At 43.7% G+C, this 18,466-nt stretch overlaps 1 protein-coding gene across 2 annotated transcripts in view; it reads right to left on the reverse strand.

Moving 5' to 3' along the window:
* Positions 1 to 18,466, reverse strand: part of LOC105474302 (methyltransferase 16, RNA N6-adenosine) — a 90,663-nt gene that overhangs the window by 22,206 nt on the left and 49,991 nt on the right. For both annotated transcript variants that reach the window (XM_071082123.1, XM_071082122.1), the window contains exons 7-8: positions 6,158 to 6,227; positions 1,163 to 1,252 (exon numbers count right to left, since the gene is read on the reverse strand). In XM_071082123.1, coding sequence (XP_070938224.1) covers positions 1,163 to 1,252; positions 6,158 to 6,227 — 160 coding nt within the window. The remainder of the gene's footprint in view (positions 1 to 1,162; positions 1,253 to 6,157; positions 6,228 to 18,466) is intronic.

An 18,466-nucleotide genomic window follows, 5' to 3' on the forward strand; every position in this document is an offset into this window, starting at 1 on the left:
CGCTCTGTCGCTCAAGCTGGAGTGCAGTGGCCATATCTCAGCTCGCTGCAAGCTCCGCCTCCCGGGTTCACACCATTCTCCTGCCTCAGCCTCCCAAGTAGCTGGGACTACAGGCGCCTGTGACCACGCCCGGCTAGTTTTTTGTATTTTTTTTAGTAGATACGGAGTTTCACCGTGTTAGCCAGGATGGTCTCGATCTCCTGACCTCGTGATCCGCCCGTCTCGGCCTCCCAAAGTACTGGGATTACAGGCTTGAGCCACCGGGCCCAGCCCTTGTTTTTTTTAAAATATTTTATTTTATTTATTTATTTATTTTTTTTTTTTGAGACGGAGTCTCGCTCTGTCACCCACACTGGAGTGAGTGGCGCGATGTCGGCTCACTGCAAGCTCGGCCTCCCGGGTTCAAGCCATTCTCCTGCCTCAGCCTCCTGAGTAGCTGGGACCACAGGCACCCACCACCACGCCCGGCTAATTTTTTGTATTTTTAGTAGAGACGGGGTTTCACCGTGTTAGCCAGGATGGTCTCGATCTCCTGACCTCATGATCCGCCCGTCTCGGCCTCCCAAAGTGCTGGGATTACAGGCTTGAGCCATCACGCCTGGCAAAATATTTTATTTTTAATACTTTTGAGACAGTCTTGCTCTGTGGCACAGGCTGGAGTGCAGTGGCATAGTCTCAGCTCACTACAACCTCTGTCTCCTTGGTTCAAGCAATTCTCGTGCCTCAGCCTCCCTAGTAGCTGGGATTACAGGTGTGCACCACCACGTCCAGCTAATTTTTGTATTTTTAGCTGAGACACGGTTTCACCATGTTGGCCAGCAGGTCTCAAACTCCTGGCCTCAAGTTATCCACCCAGCTCAGTTTCCCAAAGTGCTGGAATTACAGGCACAAGCCACTGTGCCCGGCCACATTTTTAATTCCTAAAAGACACATTTCTGTCTGCTGAGCAAATACCACTGTGTTATACAAACTCACAGAGGAAGGCTCCACGGGCTCCAGGACCAGCCTTCTAGGTGTCTTGGTGACAACCCCTTTCCATTTTGACAAAAGTATTTGGGGCAAACTTCAGTTAAACAGGACACTAGTGATTCAGTTCACTTATGACTGACCGAAACCCACCATGGGCTGGCAGGTGGCGAAGCTGAGCAAGGTCTGTACTTACTGGTACTGTTACATCATCATAAAAACTCCAAGCTAAGGCCCATCTCATCGTCCGACCTTGACAGAATTCAGTGTAGGTGACTTTAGGAACCTGAAACCAACAAAGATAGCATCTCATCAAACTGAAATCATTCTACCAATATGTTTCTGGCTGCCGCCTCATGCTGTATTATGTTGATCCTTCTTTTTAATCAGCTAACAAACAATATTATCAAACAACAGTTATACACAGCTACCTAATAATAACTCATCTCTCAATAAAGTTGTATTTTTTTCTCCCATAAAACATAAGAGAATTTATAGATGTGACTTAAAGGTTCAAATATATGAAACACCAAAAACACAGCTCTTTAGAGAATTATTTGTAATATGACTCAAGTGAGTTTTTTTGGTTGTTTTTTTTTGAGACAGAGTCTCACCCTGTCACTCAGACTGGAGTGCAATGGTGCGGTCTCGGCTCAATGCAACCTCTGCCTCCCAGATTCAAGCAATTCTCCTGCCTCAGCCTCCCGAGTGGCTGGGATTACAGGTGAGTGCCACCATGTCCAGCTAATTTTTGTATTTTTAGTAGAGACGGGGTTTCACCATCTTGGCCAAGCTGCTCTCGAACTCCTGACCTCAAGCAATCTGCCCACCTTGGCCGCCCAAAGTGCTGAGATTACAGGTGTGAGTCACCATAAGTGGCCTCAAATGATTTTTTGTTTTCTTTTCTAGAAAGAAAGCCAACTAAAGCCTGACTAGATACAGATAGATAATCTCTTTTATCAATCAGATTTTAAGAAAGGTAAAGGAACAAGTTTGTAGCTCTCACAATTTACCCAAGAAATGGTATTGTGAGGAAAAGAGGAAGAAAGAATAGGACGTCAGAGAGAAACCAGAGACCAGAAACTCTGCTCCTCCCACCGATGTGCATCTGACGCTTTTGCTGAGAAGTCCTCTGACTCACACCAAACACCAGAAACTGGGAGGAAAGTGGAAGTGGCGGGGGGAGCATTTATTTTATTTAAAAGAAAATTGGCCGGGCGCGGTGGCTCAAGCCTGTAATCCCAGCACTTTGGGAGGCCGAGACGGGCGGATCACGAGGTCAGGAGATCGAGACCATCCTGGCTAACACGGTGAAACCCCGTCTCTACTAAAAAATACAAAAAACTAGCCGGGCGAGGTGGCGGGCGCCTGTAGTCCCAGCTACTCGGGAGGCTGAGGCAGGAGAATGGCGTAAATCCGTGAGGCGGAGCTTGCAGTGAGCTGAGATCCGGCCACTGCACTCCAGCCCGGACGACAGAGCCAGACTCCGTCTCAAAAAAAAAAAAAAAAAAAAAAAAGAAAATTGTTTTGGGAGACAGGGTCTCACTCTGTCGTCCAGACTGTAGTTCAGTGGTGTGATCTTAGCTTGCTGCAACTTCGACTTCCCAGGCTCAATGGATCCTCCCACCTCAGCCTCCTGAGTAGTGGGGACTACAGGCACGCGCCATCATACTTGGCTAATTTTTTGTATTTTTTTGTTGAGATGGGATTTCACTGTGTTGCCCAGGCTGGTCGTGAATTCCTGGGCTCAAGCATTCTGCCCGCCTCAGCCTCCCAAAGTGCTGCGATTATAGACATGAGCCACTTTGCCCCGCCTGGGAGTACTTACTTGTGATCTGCCTTCTGAAACAGGAGCAGGGGGCTCTACTCTTGTGGAATGTCGGAATGTCATCCTAGCGGGAAGCACACGGGACCGAGACTGTGTTCTGCTGCTGTTCCCCCAGAGCTAACTGCATGGCCCACAACAAAACCTTAAACCTACCTAGCTTGAGTTTCTGGATCTATAAAGGAGTGAGTTGAACTTGTCTTGGAGGCATGGTAAAAAATAAAAATTTTAAAAAATTAAAAATAAAAAGGAGTTCGATGTGAGGTCAGTGGTAGATACCAGGTTTTTTGATTTCCGGTTTCTCTCTGAGATTCTACTCATCTGTTTTTCTCCACCCTTCTCTGTTATAATTGTCAAAAAAGGCCTTGTTTTAATAATCTATAAAAAATACATTTTAGCCCTAAAAATATAGAACTTAGAAAACAAAACAAAAAAAAAATTTAGAGTTTTAGAGTATAAAGAAAATTCTATACTCAAAACTACCATCAGAGTAGATACAGGTCAGGTGCGTGGGTCACGCCTGTAATCCCAGCGCTTTGGGAGGCCAAGGTGGGAGGATCACTTGAGGCCAGTAGTTTGAGACCAGCCTGGGCAATACAGCAAGACCCTATCTTTATAAAAAATAAGGATTACTTGAGTGCAGGAGTTTGAAACCAGTCTGGGCAACACAGAGAGACCTTGTTTCTACTAAAGATTTAAAAATTGGCCGGGCGCGGTGGCTCAAGCCTGTAATCCCAGCACTTTGGGAGGCCGAGGCGGGCGGATCACAAGGTCAGGAGATCGAGACCACAGTGAAACCCCATCTCTACTAAAAATACAAAAAATTAGCCGGGCGCGGTGGCGGGCGCCTGTAGTCCCAGCTACTCAGGAGGCTGAGGCAGGAGAATGGCGGGAACCCGGGAGGCGGAGCTTGCAGTGAGCCGATATCGCGCCACTGCACTCCAGCCTGGGCAACAGCGTGAGACTCCGGATCAAAAAAAAAAAAAAAAAAAAAAAAAAAAAAAAAAAAGATTTAAAAATTAGCTGGGCATGGTGGTGTGTGCCAACAGTCCCAGCTACTTGGGAGGCTGAAGTGGGAGGATCGCTTGAGCCTAGAAGTTTGAGGTTGCAGCAAACTATGATCATGCAACCACACTACAGTCTGGTTGACAGAGCAAGACCCCATCTTTTTCTTTTTTTTTTTTTGAGATGGAGTCTAGCTGTGTCACCAGGCTGCAGTGCAGTGGCACAATCTCAACTCACTGCAACCTCTGCCTCCCAGGTTCAAGTGATTCTCCTGTCTCAGCCTCCTGAGTAGCTGGGACAACAGGTGCCCGCCACCATGCCTGACTAATTTTTGTATTTTTAGTAGAGATGGGGTTTCACTATGTTGCCCAGGATGGTCTCGATCTCTTGACCTTGTGATCCGCCTGCATTGGCCTCCCAAAGTGCTGGGATTACAGGCGTGAGCCACTGCACCTAGCCCGACCCCATTTCTAAAAAAAAAAAAAAAAAAAAAAAGAAAGAAAGAAAAAAGTATATGTATATATGAAAAATAACCTCAAGATGGGCTAAAGACTTGAATGTAATACCTGAAAGTATACAAAATACTAGAAGACTTAGTTCCAAAGGAAAAGAAATCATTAGGTGGGGTACAACGATGCACACCTGTAATCCCAGCACTTTGGGAGGCTGAGGTGAGAGGACTGCTTGAGCCCAGGAGTTTGAGACCAGCCTGGGCAGCACAGCAAGACCCCATCACTACTAATAAAAAAAAAAAACAAAGGCCGGACACGGTGGCTCAAGCCTGTAATCCCAGCACTTTGGGAGGCCGAGGCGGGTGGATCACGAGGTCAGGAGATCGAGACCATCCTGGCTAACATGGTGAAACCCCGTCTCTACTAAAAATACAAAAAAACTAGCCGGGCGTGGTGGCGGGCACCTGTAGTCTCAGCTACTTGGGAGGCTGAGGCGGGAGAATGGTGTGAACCCGGGAGGCGGAGCTTGCAGTGAGCCGAGATCACGCCACTGCACTCCAGCCTAGGAGACACAGCGAGACTCCGTCTCAAAAAAAAAAAAAAACAACAACAACAACAAAAAAAAACAAAATAGCTAGGGATGGTGCCATGTGCCTAGAGTCCCAGCTGCTCAGGAGGCTGAGGCGGGAGGATGAGTTGAGCCCAGGAGGTCAAGGTTACAGTGAGTCATGATCCCACCACTGTACTCCAGCCTGGGAACAGAGCTAGACCTGGTCAAAAAAAAAAAAAAAAAAAGAAAAGAAAGAAAAGATATCTGGACTTGAATTAACTTAAGTATCCATCAACAAAGGATTGGATAAAAAAAAAAAAATATTTAGGCCGGGCGCGGTGGCTCAAGCCTGTAATCCCAGCACTTTGGGAGGCCGAGACGGGCGGATCACAAGGTCAGGAGATCGAGACCATCCTGGCTAACACGGTGAAACCCCGTCTCTACTAAAAAAAAAATACAAAAAAAAAAAAAAACTAGCCGGGCGAGGTGGCGGGCGCCTGTAGTCCCAGCTACTCGGGACGCTGAGGCAGGAGAATGGCGGGAACCCGGTAGGCGGAGCTTGCAGTGAGCTGAGATCCGGCCACTGCACTCCAGCCTGGGCGACAGAGCGAGACTGTGTCTCAAAAAAAAAAAAAAGTAGTATACACATATAATGGAATACTATTCAGCCATAAAGAAGAATGAAATTGTGTCTTCGGCAACATGGATAGAACTGGAGGCCATTATCCTTTTTTTTTTTTTTTTTTTTTTGAGACGCAGTCTGTCTGGAGACAGCCTGTGTCCAGTCTGTTGCCCAGGCTGGAGTGCAGTGGTGCAATCTCGGCTCACTGCAAGCTCCGCTTCCCGGGTTCATGCCATTCTCCTGCCTCAGCCTCCCAAGTAGCTAGGACTACAGGCGCCCACCGCCACACCCAGCTACTTTTTTTGTATTTTTAGTAGAGACAGGGTTTCACCATGTTAGCCAGGATGGTCTTAATCTCCTAACCTCGAGATCTACCTGCCTTGGCCTCCCAAAGTGCTGGGATTACAGGCGTGAGCCACCGTGCCCAGCCAGCTGGAGGCCATTATCTTATGTGAAACAACTGAGACATAGAAAGACAAACACCACATGTTCTTAGTTCTAAGTAGAGTTAAATAATGTGTACACATGGAAGCAAAGTATGGAATGATGGATGAATGAAGACTTGTGGTTGGGGAGCGGGAGACCGGGTGATGGGAGGTTGCTTAATTGTTCCAGTGATAGTTACATTGAAGGCCCTGACTTCACCACAATGCAATACATCAATGTAGCAAAACTACTTGTGCCCCATGGATACAAAGAAAAGTAGCTACGTGAGAACAGTAATGAGGAAGCCTCACCCCTTGTATGCGAAGCTCTTCCTTCAGAGGCGCCAGGCTGCATTTCTTTCCCAGCATACAGCTATACCATCTAGGGGAAAAAAAAAATCAGACAAGTAAATACTGTTTATGTGGTTAAAATTTTAAACTAAGCTTATTCAAGTGAATAAGATGAGAATAGTAACAAACAAACACTGAGTAAGGTCACAAGTGAAAAATAACAAGAATTGCATATAATGTATTTAGACAAAGACCAAATCTAATGATGGAAAACAAGCCCAAGGCAACTTAATAAAATATATATATATATATATATATATATATATATATATATATATATATATATATATGCACTTAGCCTCTCCAGTGCTTCAGGGCTACATATTAAATATTTGAGTAAAGCAGTCTCATCTGTCATGCTTACAATGAAGGCTGTTTAGCTCTAGGACAGAAATTAGAAAATAAAGAACAACAAAAACATCATACTAAGAGAACTTATAAGATCCAGCATGAACCTATATTGTGAGATGTCCTCATCTGCAAGTAATTTAAGGATAGATAATGAGTTTCAACAGATCATGAAATCAATTTGTTCTAGAGTAAAAACAAATCCAGAAGAAGGAATGTGGAGAAGTTGGACTGAACTGATTAAAAGGTAAAGAGACAGAATTTATTTCTTCTGATTATTCTGAAAAGTTTGTAAAGGACCTCTGCTTCAGCCCATGAAAGATGAGTTACTACAGGAATTGCCCTTCCACCATAAACAACCAGGAAACTGGACAAAACATATAAAAGAGCTGTTTTTCAGACACTGGACAACTGGCAGTGCAGACCTACAGTCCCAGAAACAAACAAGGTGAGTCTGCATTTGCCAGAGCTTCCTGCTTGAAGGAAATTCCCAGACTGCAGTACAGGGAAAAGAAATTCGAACACAGTCCAACGTCTTGCTGAGTTGATGAGACACAGATCGAAGGTCACATATGCTGACGGAGTTAATGATTTGTAAAGCAAATTAACAAGAGCAAATGAAACCCAAGTAAGAAGAAGAAAGGAAAAAACAAAGATTAGAGCAGAAACTGAGGAAAGAGAAAACAAACAATGGAGAAGAATAATGAAATCAAGAGCTGGTTCTTTGAAAACAAATTTTCTTGAAGTCAAGAAAAAAAGAAGACGCGAACTCTCAGTATCAGAACTGAAAGAGCGGACGTCCCACAGATCCTCCAGGTATTAAAGGATGTGAAGAGAGTATAGAACAACTTTTTGCCAACAAATTTCACAACTTTGATGAAACAAATTCCTTCAAAAACACAAACTACCCAAGATTACTCAAGAAGAAATAGATAACTTGAATAGTTTTCTTTTTTTTTTTTTTTTTTTTTGAGATCGAGTCTTGCTCTGTTGCCCAGGCTGGAGTGCAGTGGCACGATCTGGACTCTCTGCCACCTCCGCCTCCTGGGCTCAAGCGATTTTCCTGCCTCAGCCTCCCAAGTAGCTGGGATTATATGTGTGTGCCACCAGGCCCAGCTAATTTTTTTGTTTTTGAGACAGTCTCACTCTGTCGCCCAGGCTGGAGTACAGTGGCGTGATCTCCACTCACTGCAACCTCCGCCTCCCGGGCTCAAGCGATTTTCCTGCCTCAGCCTCCTCAGTAGTTGGGATTAAAAGCATGCGCCACCACACCCTCCTAATTTTCTTTTGTATTTTTAGTACAGACAGCACTTCACCATGTTGGCCAGGCTGGTCTCAAACTCCTGACCTCAGCTGATCCACCCACCTCAGCCTCCCTAAGTGCTGGAATTACAAGCATGAGCCACTGTGCCTGACAAAGAAATAGATAACTTGAATAGTTCTCTATCAATTAAAGAAATTGAATTTGTATTAAAAACTTTCCAGACCCAAGTCACTTTCACTAGTGAATTCTACTAAACATTTAAGGAATAAAAAATATTAATTCTATGCAAACTCTTCCAAAAAATTTTACAAGAGGGAACACTTCCCAACTCATAAGGCCAGTATTTATTTATTTATTTTTATTTATTTATTTTGAGACAGACTCTCACTCTGTCGCCCAGGCTGGAGTGCAGTGGCACGATCTCGGCTCACTGCAAGCTCCACCTCCTGGGTTCATGCCATTCTCCTGCCTCAGCCTCCCAAGTAGCTGGGATTACAGGCACCTGCCACCATGCCCGGCTAATTTTTTTATTTTTAGTAGAGACGGGGGTTTCACCGTGTTAGCCAGGATGGTCTCAATCTCCTGACCTCGTGATCCACCCACCTCGGCCTCCCAAAGTGTTGGGATTACAGGCGTGAGCCACCACACCAGGCCCATAAGGCCAGTATTACATCGACAAATCATATCATTTCTTACAATGATAAGAAAACTAGGCCGGGCGCGGTGGCTCAAGCCTGTAATCCCAGCACTTTGGGAGGCCGAGGCGGGTGGATCACGAGGTCAGGAGATCGAGACTATCCTGGCTAACATGGTGAAACCCCGTCTCTACTAAAAAAAAAAAAATACAAAAAACTAGCCGGGCGTGGTGGCGGGCGCCTGTAGTCTCAGCTACTTGGGAGGCTGAGGCAGGAGAATGGCGTGAACCCGGGAGGCGGAGCTTGCAGTGAGCCGAGATCACGCCACTGCACTCCAGCCTGGGAGACACAGCGAGACTCCATCTCAAAAAAAAAAAAAAAAAAAGTAAAATACTAATAAATCAACTGTATTTTCTTAGAGTAGCAATACATAATTTAGAAATTAAAATTGTAAAATGCCATTTATGGTAGCATGAAAATACACAAAATACTTAGGAATAAAATTCATATAATGTGTGTAAAGAAAACTACAAAGCACTGCTGAAAGATAAGACCTAAATAAATGAACAGCTAAACCAGGTTGGAATGGAAGACTCATTATTGTTAAGGTATCAGTTCTTTCCAACTTAATCTATAAATTCAACACAATCCCAACCATAAATTTTCATGAAAACTGATAAACTGAGGCTGAAATTTATATGGAGATGCAAAAGATTGCCACTAGCTAAAACGAATGTTTTTCCACAAAGCCAGGGCATCACTATGTTGCACAGGCTGGTCTCGAACTCCTGCACGCAAGCAGTCCTCCTGCCTCAGCCTCCCAGCATGCTGGGATCACAGGCGTGCGTCACCATGTCTGGCTGAAAACAATTTTGAAAAAAAATAACAAAGATAGAGGATGTGCACTGCCGGATTTCAAGACTTCTATAAAGCTATGATAATTCAGACCATATGGTACTGGCATAAGATAGACACAGATTAACAGAATGGAACAGAGTCCAGAAATAACTCACTTATAAGGTCAGTTGATTTTAAATAAAGGCCCTTAAAAGTTCAAAATTGTGCTCTTTAAAAGAGATTCATAAAAATGCAAACCCAACTACAGACTGGGAGGAAATACTTGCAAAACACATTTGACAATGGACTGTACTCAGAATCTATAAAGAACAACCAGTCAGGCCGGGCGCGGTGGCTCACGCCTGTAATCCCAGCACTTTGGGAGGCCGAGACGGGCGGATCACGAGGTCAGGAGATCAAGACCATCCTGGCTAACACGGTTAAACCCCGTCTCTACTAACAAAATACAAAAAACTAGCCGGGCGAGGTGACAGGTGCGTGTAGTCCCAGCTACTCGGGAGGCTGAGGTGGGAGAATGGCGTGAACCCAGGAGGCGGAGCTTGCAGAGAGCTGAGATCCGGCCACTACACTCCAGCCTGGGCAGCAGAGCGAGACTCCGTCTCAAAAAAAAAAAAAAAAAAAAAAAAAAAAAAAAGGCCGGGCGCGGTGGCTCAAGCCTGTAATCCCAGCACTTTGGGAGGCCGAGACGGGCGGATCACGAGGTCAGGAGATCGAGACCATCCTGGCTAACCCGGTGAAACCCCATCTCTACTAAAAAATACAAAAAACTAGCTGGGCGAGGCGGCGGGCGCCTGTAGTCCCAGCTACTCGGGAGGCTGAGGCAGGAGAATGGCGTAAACCCGGGAGGCGGAGCTTGCAGTGAGCTGAGATCCGGCCACCGCACTCCAGCCTGGGCGACAGAGCGAGACTCCGTCTCAAAAAAAAAAAAAAAAAAAGAACGACCAGTCAGTAAGATTAATAAACCAATAAAAAGGAGATACGGGAATGACCAATAAGCACACGCGGATGCTTCCTATCACCAGCCACCAGAGAAATGCAGATTCTAATCATAATGAGAGACCACTACACCCACCCATGAGAACAGATACATTTTCAAAAGGTGACAACAGTACCAAATGGTGTCAATGGAAACTCTCAGATATTGCTGGTGGGAATGTAAAATACTGTACAGTCACTTTGAAAAGCAGCTTCTTATAAAGTTAAACATATACTTACAACAGGACCAGGAGTCCTCCTCTCAGGTATTTACTTAAGATGGAGGAAAATTTAATTACGCAGAAAAAATTATAAGCAAATGTTCAGTTTTATTCCTACTAGTCAAATCCTGGAAATGATCCAAATGTCCATCAACTGGCAAATGGATGAACAAACTGTGGTATCCTCAGCCTTTTTAGCAACAAAAGGGACAGGCCACTGACACAAAAAAAGCATGGCTATGCTACATGAAAGAAACCAGACAATCAAAACCTGCATTTTCTATGCCTCCATTTGTATGAAAAGTCTAGAACACACAAAACTGTTGGGACAGAAAGTACATCAGGACTACAGGAAGCTGGGAGCACAGCGTGGACAGACTGCAGAGGGGAACAGGAAACTTTTTAGGGTGATAGAAATGTTCCACTTTTGTCTAAACTCATGCAACTGCACACATAAATGGGAATCACTTAAGTTTACCTCAGAACGACTGACTGAAACATATAAATGTGGTTATCTTATACCTTCAAATGCACATAAAATAAGAGTTAACAATATCGTAATGTTTTACACGTTTCCTTCTTGTTTTATAACAATTTAGCCAAACAATACATATTCTGTCTCCTGCTTTTCTCACTGAGCATTATAATCACCTGTCACAAAATTCACCTAATCGCATTAAAAGGGAAATTTCAGATTAAAGGATATACACTCAATATTTAATTGTTTATATACAAAATGCATACTACGAAGATGAATTTTCAAGTGACTAAAATTCTAAGAGAATTTAAGAGTCTCTAAAATCACAAATTAGATTAAAACTGTATAAAACTGACATTTTTATACATCAAAAACTATTTTATAGGTCAAAAACTGTTGAAGACTGGCAACCTGGTATTTCAACATCATACATTAAATAACATATATGAAAAATTAATTATTTTTAAAGTATGAAAAATACTACTATATTACGTTAGAAATAGTGGGCATCAACAAATATTTTGTCTTGATTGTGAATTCAACACGAGGTGACTGCACCTATTTTTGTTTAGGCAATCCTTTTTCCCTTTGAAAACAAAGAAATAATTGGTATAACTAAACTACTTTAAACAAACCCCAGTAAAGTTATTTAAAGGATAATAAATTTCATTTGGTGGTTTAAAAATGTTTAGAAGAAAAATAGTATGTTCCCTTTAAGAAACTATCATCAGGCACAGTGGCTCACACCTGTAATCCCAGCACTCTGGAAGGCCAAGGCGGGAGGATCACTTGGGGTCAGGAGTTCGAGACCAGCCTGGCCAACATGGGGAAACCCTGTCTCTATTAAAAAATACAAAAAAAAATTAGCGGGGCATGGTGGTGCATATCTGTAGTCTCAGTTACACAGGAGGCTGAAGCAGGAGAATCGCCTGAACCCAGGAGGTGGAGGCTGCAGTGAGCTGAGATCGTGGCACTGCCCTCCAGCCTGGGTGACAGAGGTAGACTCTGTTTCAAAAAAAAAAAAAAAAAAACCAGAAAAGCAAGTGTATAAATGGAGGAATCATTAACCAGGAATTTAAAGCTTTGGGTATGTTATGAACAAGATGAAGTAAGAGAAAATAAGGAGCAATTAGTGCTGATAAAATAACAGCATAAAACAGGTTAATTAACACTTTCCTTTAAAACTAGCACTCCTGAACAGATTAAATAGACTGGAGCTATCAGAAGCCAAGAAAAGGCCTAGAACAACAAAGAAAGATACTGGATGGGCTTGGTGGCTCACATCTGTAATCCCAGCACTTTGGGAGGCTGAGGCAGGTGGATCACTTGAGCCCAGGAGTTCGAGACCATCCTGGGCAACATGGCAAGATCCCATCTCTTACAAAAAATAGCTGGGCATGGTGGTGCATGCCTGTGACCCCAGCTACTAGGGGGGCTGAAGTGGTAGGACTGCTTGAGCCTGGGAGGTCAGGGCTGCAGTGAGCAGTGATTGCACCACTGCACCCCAGCTTGGATGACAGAGCAAGCGCTTGTCTCAAAAAAAAAAAAAAGATACCGTAAGGTTCTTCAGGAGATGAAGGAAAAGAAATATTTAGAAGACAAGAAAGACTAGTAAGAGTTAAACATACCATTGACAATTAACAGACACTTGGGAGGGAGTTCATATTTCTTTTAACCTTTGCACTAAACTGAATACCACACAGCAAATCATTTCAGATTGAATGTCATATATACACTGTTTACAGCAACAGTTGTATTTGTTATGGAAAAAGCAGAAGTCACTGGATGTGTTAAAAATCCTATTTTAGCTGCACATTTAAAATATGCCTACCCACTAGATCCTAGCTACTCTCAACAGGCATCTTGTGACAACTAATCAAAATGCAAGTGGAAAAAAAAACGAAGAAAAGGAAGATCTAGTCACCCAAGAGACTTTGAATCCATTAAACTATTTTAATGATGAAAGTAACACTCTACTTATTACAACATTTAGGAATTCCTCTGAGATGGTAGGTTTCAAGAAAAATTATTTTGAAATACTTTCAAACTTCCAGAAGAGTGGCAAGATTTGTGCAAATGTCTCCAGTATACCCTTCACCCAGATTCACCAGTTACATCTTCCTTCATTTACCCATTCTGTGTGTGTGTGTGTTTTCCTAAGCTGTTTGAGAATTAGCTATGGACATCACCATGTCTCATTAACTGTAATATTTTGGCATGTCCATTTTAAAAGCACGTATTGTTTTTTGGTTTTTGGGGTTTTTTTTTTTTTAACATTTTGTTTAGACAGAGGCTCACTCTGTCTCCCAGGCTGGAGTGCGGTAGTGCAATCTCAGCTCACTGCAACCTCTGCCTCCAAGGCTCAAGCGGTTCTCCTGCCTCAGCCTCCAGAGTAGCTGGGATTACAGGTATGTGCCACCACACAGGCTAATTTTTGTATTTTTCCTAGAGACGGGGTTTCACCATGTTGGCCAGGCTGGTCTTGAACTCCTGACCTCAGGTGATCCGCCCTCCTCGTCCTCCCAAAGTGCTGGGATTACAGGTGTGAGCCACTGCGCCCAGCGGAAACAAGTGTATTCATTTTTGTAACCACAGAAGAATTATCAAATTGCTAAAACTTAACACTCATTCAATACTATTATCCGGAATACAGTCCATACTTAAATTTCACCTGTTTATCCCAATTTTCTCCCCTGATGCAAGGCCCATTAGGATTGTGAATTTCGTGTACTTGTCATGTCTCTTTAGCCTCCTTCAATCTGGAATAGTTCCTCAGTCTTCTTTTACTCTCATGACCTTAATGTTTTTGAGGAGCTGTTTTTACAAAATCCCTCAATTCGCTGTGTCTGAAGTTTCCACGTCGTTAGATTCAGATTACACATTTTCGGCAAGAAGAGCACGGAGGTGCTGCTTGTCCTTCCAGGTGCATCACATCAGGAAATGAGCACACAGCAAACTCTTTGTTTACTCTGTAAACTCCTACGTTTCTCTTTGTAATTGTAAGTAACCTAAAAGGGGGGGGTGGTTCTTTGAAACTAGGTAATTATCCTGTTCCTTTTCAAATTTCCCCTTGCCAATTGTTCCACGAATCAATTATTACTATGATTGTTGCAAAATTTAAGAGCCTCTAAAATCACAAATTAGGTTAAAACTGTATGCAACTGACATTTTTATACGTCAAAAACTGTTTTATAAGTCAAAAACTGTTTTATAGGTCAAAAACCATTGAAGACTGGCAATCTGGTATTTCAACCTCATACATTAAATAACATAAATGAAAAATCTAATTAATTTTAAAAGTATGAAATTAGTAATGTAATAGTCTATTATTCTTTCTATATTTGTTCGTCGGCATTCACACTATCCCCTGTATGTATTTCATTTATCTTATTCAGTGGGTTATAAGTCATTCATCTTGAAACTCATGTTGTCCCAGCTTTGCCCTGAGCTCACTCTAGGTTCTTCTGACATGTCATTTTTTGAGTATGTCATTACTTTCTGGTACTAGAAGATATTCCAGGCTCATCGTGTACTTATCCTAACTCAGAACTGGAATTTACCATTTCTCCAAAAAAATTTTTCCCCCTCAGTGGGGAACGGTTATTTAGAAACTCATTAAAAACTAAAGTGAAGTATAATATAGAAAAACAGGAAAGCAGAGGTTTAGGGTATAAGCAATTATGAACCTTACCTAAAAAGTTCTCTAAGTAGTAAAATCTAACACCTTGCTGCCTATAATAAATTACTAGAACGAATGCCCCTAGACATTCAACAGAGCAGCCCTAATGTCCACCTGATCTGAAAATTTACTATTTAAACTATCATAAACTTCGAATCTATATAACTAAAAATGAACTTTTATCCTATGCTCTTATTAATCAGTGATTTTAATTAGTCACTTTTTGACATGGATAAGAAAGACTACATTATTATTATTTTTTTTTTTCTGAGATGGAGTCTTGCTCAGCCTCCCAGGGTGGAGTGCTGTGGCGTGATCTCGGCTCACTGCAACCACTGTCTCCTGGGTTCAAGCAATTCTCCGCATCTCAGCAAACCGAGTAGCTGGGATTACAGGCACCCGCCATCATGCCCAGCTAATTTTTCTATTTTAGTAGAGATGGGGTTTCACCATGTTGGTCAGGCTGGTCTTGAACTCCTGACCCCTGGTGATCTGCTCACCCTGGCCTCCCAAAGTGCTGGGATTACAGGCATGAGCCCCCGTGCCCGGCCAAAAGACTACATTATAACAAGCAAGTGGAACCAAGGCTTTTAGTTAATTTATTATTTTTGAGATGGAGTCTCACTCTGTTGCTCAGGCTGAATGAAGTGCAGTGGCGCAATCTCGGTTCACTGCAACCTCTGCCTCCCAGTTTCAAGTGATTCTCCTGCCTCAGCCTCCCAAGCAGCTGGGATTACAGGCACGTGCCACTATGCCCAGGTACTTTTTTTTTTTTTTTTTTTTTTTTGAGATAGAGTCTCATTCTGTTGCCCAGGCTGGAGTGCAATAGTGCTATCTTGGCACACTGCAACCTCCACCTCCCAGGTTCAAGTGATTCTCCTGCCTAAGCCTCCCAAATAGCTGGGACTATAGGCATGCACCACCATGCCTGGCTACTTTTTGTATTTGTATAGAGACGGGTTTCACCATGTTGGCCAGGCTGGTCTTGAACTCCTGACCTCAGGTGATCTGCCCACCTCGGCCTCCCAAAGTGCTGGGATTACAGGCACGAGCCACCGTGCCTGGCCCGCCCAGCTACTTTTTATATTTTTAGTAGAGACAGGATTTCAACATGATGGCCAGGCTGGTCTTGAACTCCTGACCTCAGGTGATCCACCCACCTCAGCCTCCCAAAGTGCTGGGATTACAGGCGTGAGCCACCGCGCCCAGCCTGTTATTCCTTTTTAGACTGCTAGATAAACTCAAAATACATGCTTGTTGATTTTAAGAATTCTCTTCTTTGGCCGGGCACGGTGGCTCACGCCTGTAATCCCAGCACTTTGGGAGGCCAAGACGGGAGGATCACGAGGTCAGGAGATCGAGACCATCCTGGCTAACATGGTGAAACCCCGTCTCTACTAAAAATACAAAAAATTAGCCGGGTGCGGAGGCAGGCACCTGTAGTCTCAGCTACACGGGAGGCTGAGGCAGGAGAATGGCATGAACCTGGGAGGTGGAGCTTGCAGTGAGCCAAGATTGTGCCACTGCACTCCAGCCTGGGCAACAGAGCGAGACTCCGTCTCAAAAAAAAAAAAAAATTCTCTTCTTTCATCAGCAAAAGCAGAACCAAGCAGTGACTACGTCTTAGAAATGCCATGTAAGCTGACACAGCCAGCTCGTCATGGCGCAAGCTGCTGGATCCAGTCTTTTCTCCCTGAGACCTGAGAGCAGACACCAATCAACAAGGCTGCCACACCAATCCTGAACGGGATTAAACTAAGCATGATTCCTGAGTTTAAATGATGAAATGCATATAACCTAATTCATTAAAGAAAATAAGGTAAGGCCAGGTGCAACGGCTCATGCCTGTAACCCCAAAACTCTAGGAAGTCAAGCTAGGGTGGAGTCACTTGAGTCCAGGAGTTCAAGACCAGCCTGGGCAACGTGGCAAAACCCCATCTCTACAAAAAAATACAAAAATTGGCCAGGCATGGTGTTGTGCACATGTGGTCCTAGCTACTCAGGAGGCTGAGGCAGGAGGATTGCTTGAGCTCAGGAGGTGAAGGCTGCAGTGAGCCGTGATCATGCCACTGTACTCTAGTCTGGGTGACAGAGCAAGACCCTGTCTCAAAAATAAATAATTAATTAACTAAAATAAAATAAAGTAGTCCCTTATCTTTCAGGCTGCTTATCCCTCTTTTTCCTACCTTCTTATGAAGGAAAAATCAAAATAGCAGCATCTACCCCCTGTGGAGCTCATAACTGGGAAGTGTTCCTTCATGTTTTAATTGCAAAAATGCTGCACTACCTGGAGAACAAGCTGGTACACCATCTGTCCCCCAATACTTCTCTATCTCTGGTATCTGTGTAGGAAGTTTGAGGGGCACGATTCTCTGTAATGATAACCCAAAACACCTTTATTGAATGACAACCCTACTTTGGGTCCTAATCAAAGATGAAGGCAGAGATCAAAGGTAGCCATTCATAACAGCCTCAACAGGTGGCAGTTCAGTAAGAAACAAGTGGTATGTTCTTTGTAACAGTGAAAACAAGAAAAACTCTGAATGTCCAATAATAAAGAATTAGTTAATCATGGACTGTTGTTAAGCTCACTAGCTACTGACTGACTGACTGAGGTCTCGCTCTGTTGCCCCGGTTGGAATGCAGTGGTGTGATCATAGCTCACTGCTGCCTTGACCCCCTGGACTTAAGTGATCCTCAGGCCTCAGCCTCACGAGTAGCTGGGACTACAGGAACATGGCACCACACCAGGCTGATTTTTTGTAGAGACAGGGTCTTGCTGTGTTTCTCAGGTTGGTCTTGAACTCCTGGCCTGAAGCCATCCTCCAGCCTCAGCCTTGCAAGTGCTGGGATTACAAGCATGAGTTACCACACCCGGACTGTTTTATTTATTTATTTATTTATTTATTTATTTATGTATGTATGTATGTATGTATTTATTTTAAAGACAGTTTTGCTCTGTTGCCTAGGCTGGAGTACAGTGGCGCAATCTCAGCTCACTGCAACCTTCTGACTCCCACGTAAGTGATTCTCCTGCCTCAGCCTCCCATGTAGCTGGGATTACAGGCACATGCCACCGTGTCCAGTTAATTTTTGTATTTTTAGTAGAGACAGGATTACAGGGTTTCACCGTGTTGGTCGGGTTAGTCTCAAACTCCTGATCTGAGGCAATCCACCCACCTCAGCTTCCCAAAGTGCTGTGATTACAGGCGTGAGCCACCATGCCTGGCATCTTTTTTTTTTTTTCCAAGACGGAGTCTCACTCAGTTGCCCAGGCTGGAGTGCAGTGGCACAATCTTGGCTCACTGCAAGCTCTGCCTCCCGGGTTCATGCCATTCTCCTGCCTCAGCTTCCCAAGTAGCTGGGACTACAGGTACCCGCCACCAGGCCTGGCTAATTTTTGCTATTTTTAGTGGAGACGGGGTTTCACCATGTTAACCAGGATGGTCTCGATCTCTGAACCTCATGATCTGACCGCCTTGGCCTCCAAAGTGCTGGGATTACAGGAGTGAGCCACCGTGCCCGGCTTTTTTTTTTTTTTTAATGCCAAAGCAGCTTTCTCCATTTTCTAATTTCCTGTAAGTGTGGTTGTATTGTTTAAGAGAGAACAAAATTATAAAAATAATAATGCCATTATCTAACATTTACACTACATGTTGCAGTCTCCTAGAATAGTCAAGAGTTAAAAATCGGCCAGGCACAGTAGACCTGTAATCCCAGCACTTTGGGAGGCCAAGGTGGGTGGATAACCTGAGGTCAGGAGTTTGAGACCAGCCTGGCCAACACACTGAAACCGTGTCTCTACTAAAAAT

Source organism: Macaca nemestrina, chromosome 17 (genome assembly GCF_043159975.1).
Source record: "Macaca nemestrina isolate mMacNem1 chromosome 17, mMacNem.hap1, whole genome shotgun sequence".
NCBI lineage: Eukaryota > Metazoa > Chordata > Mammalia > Primates > Cercopithecidae > Macaca > Macaca nemestrina.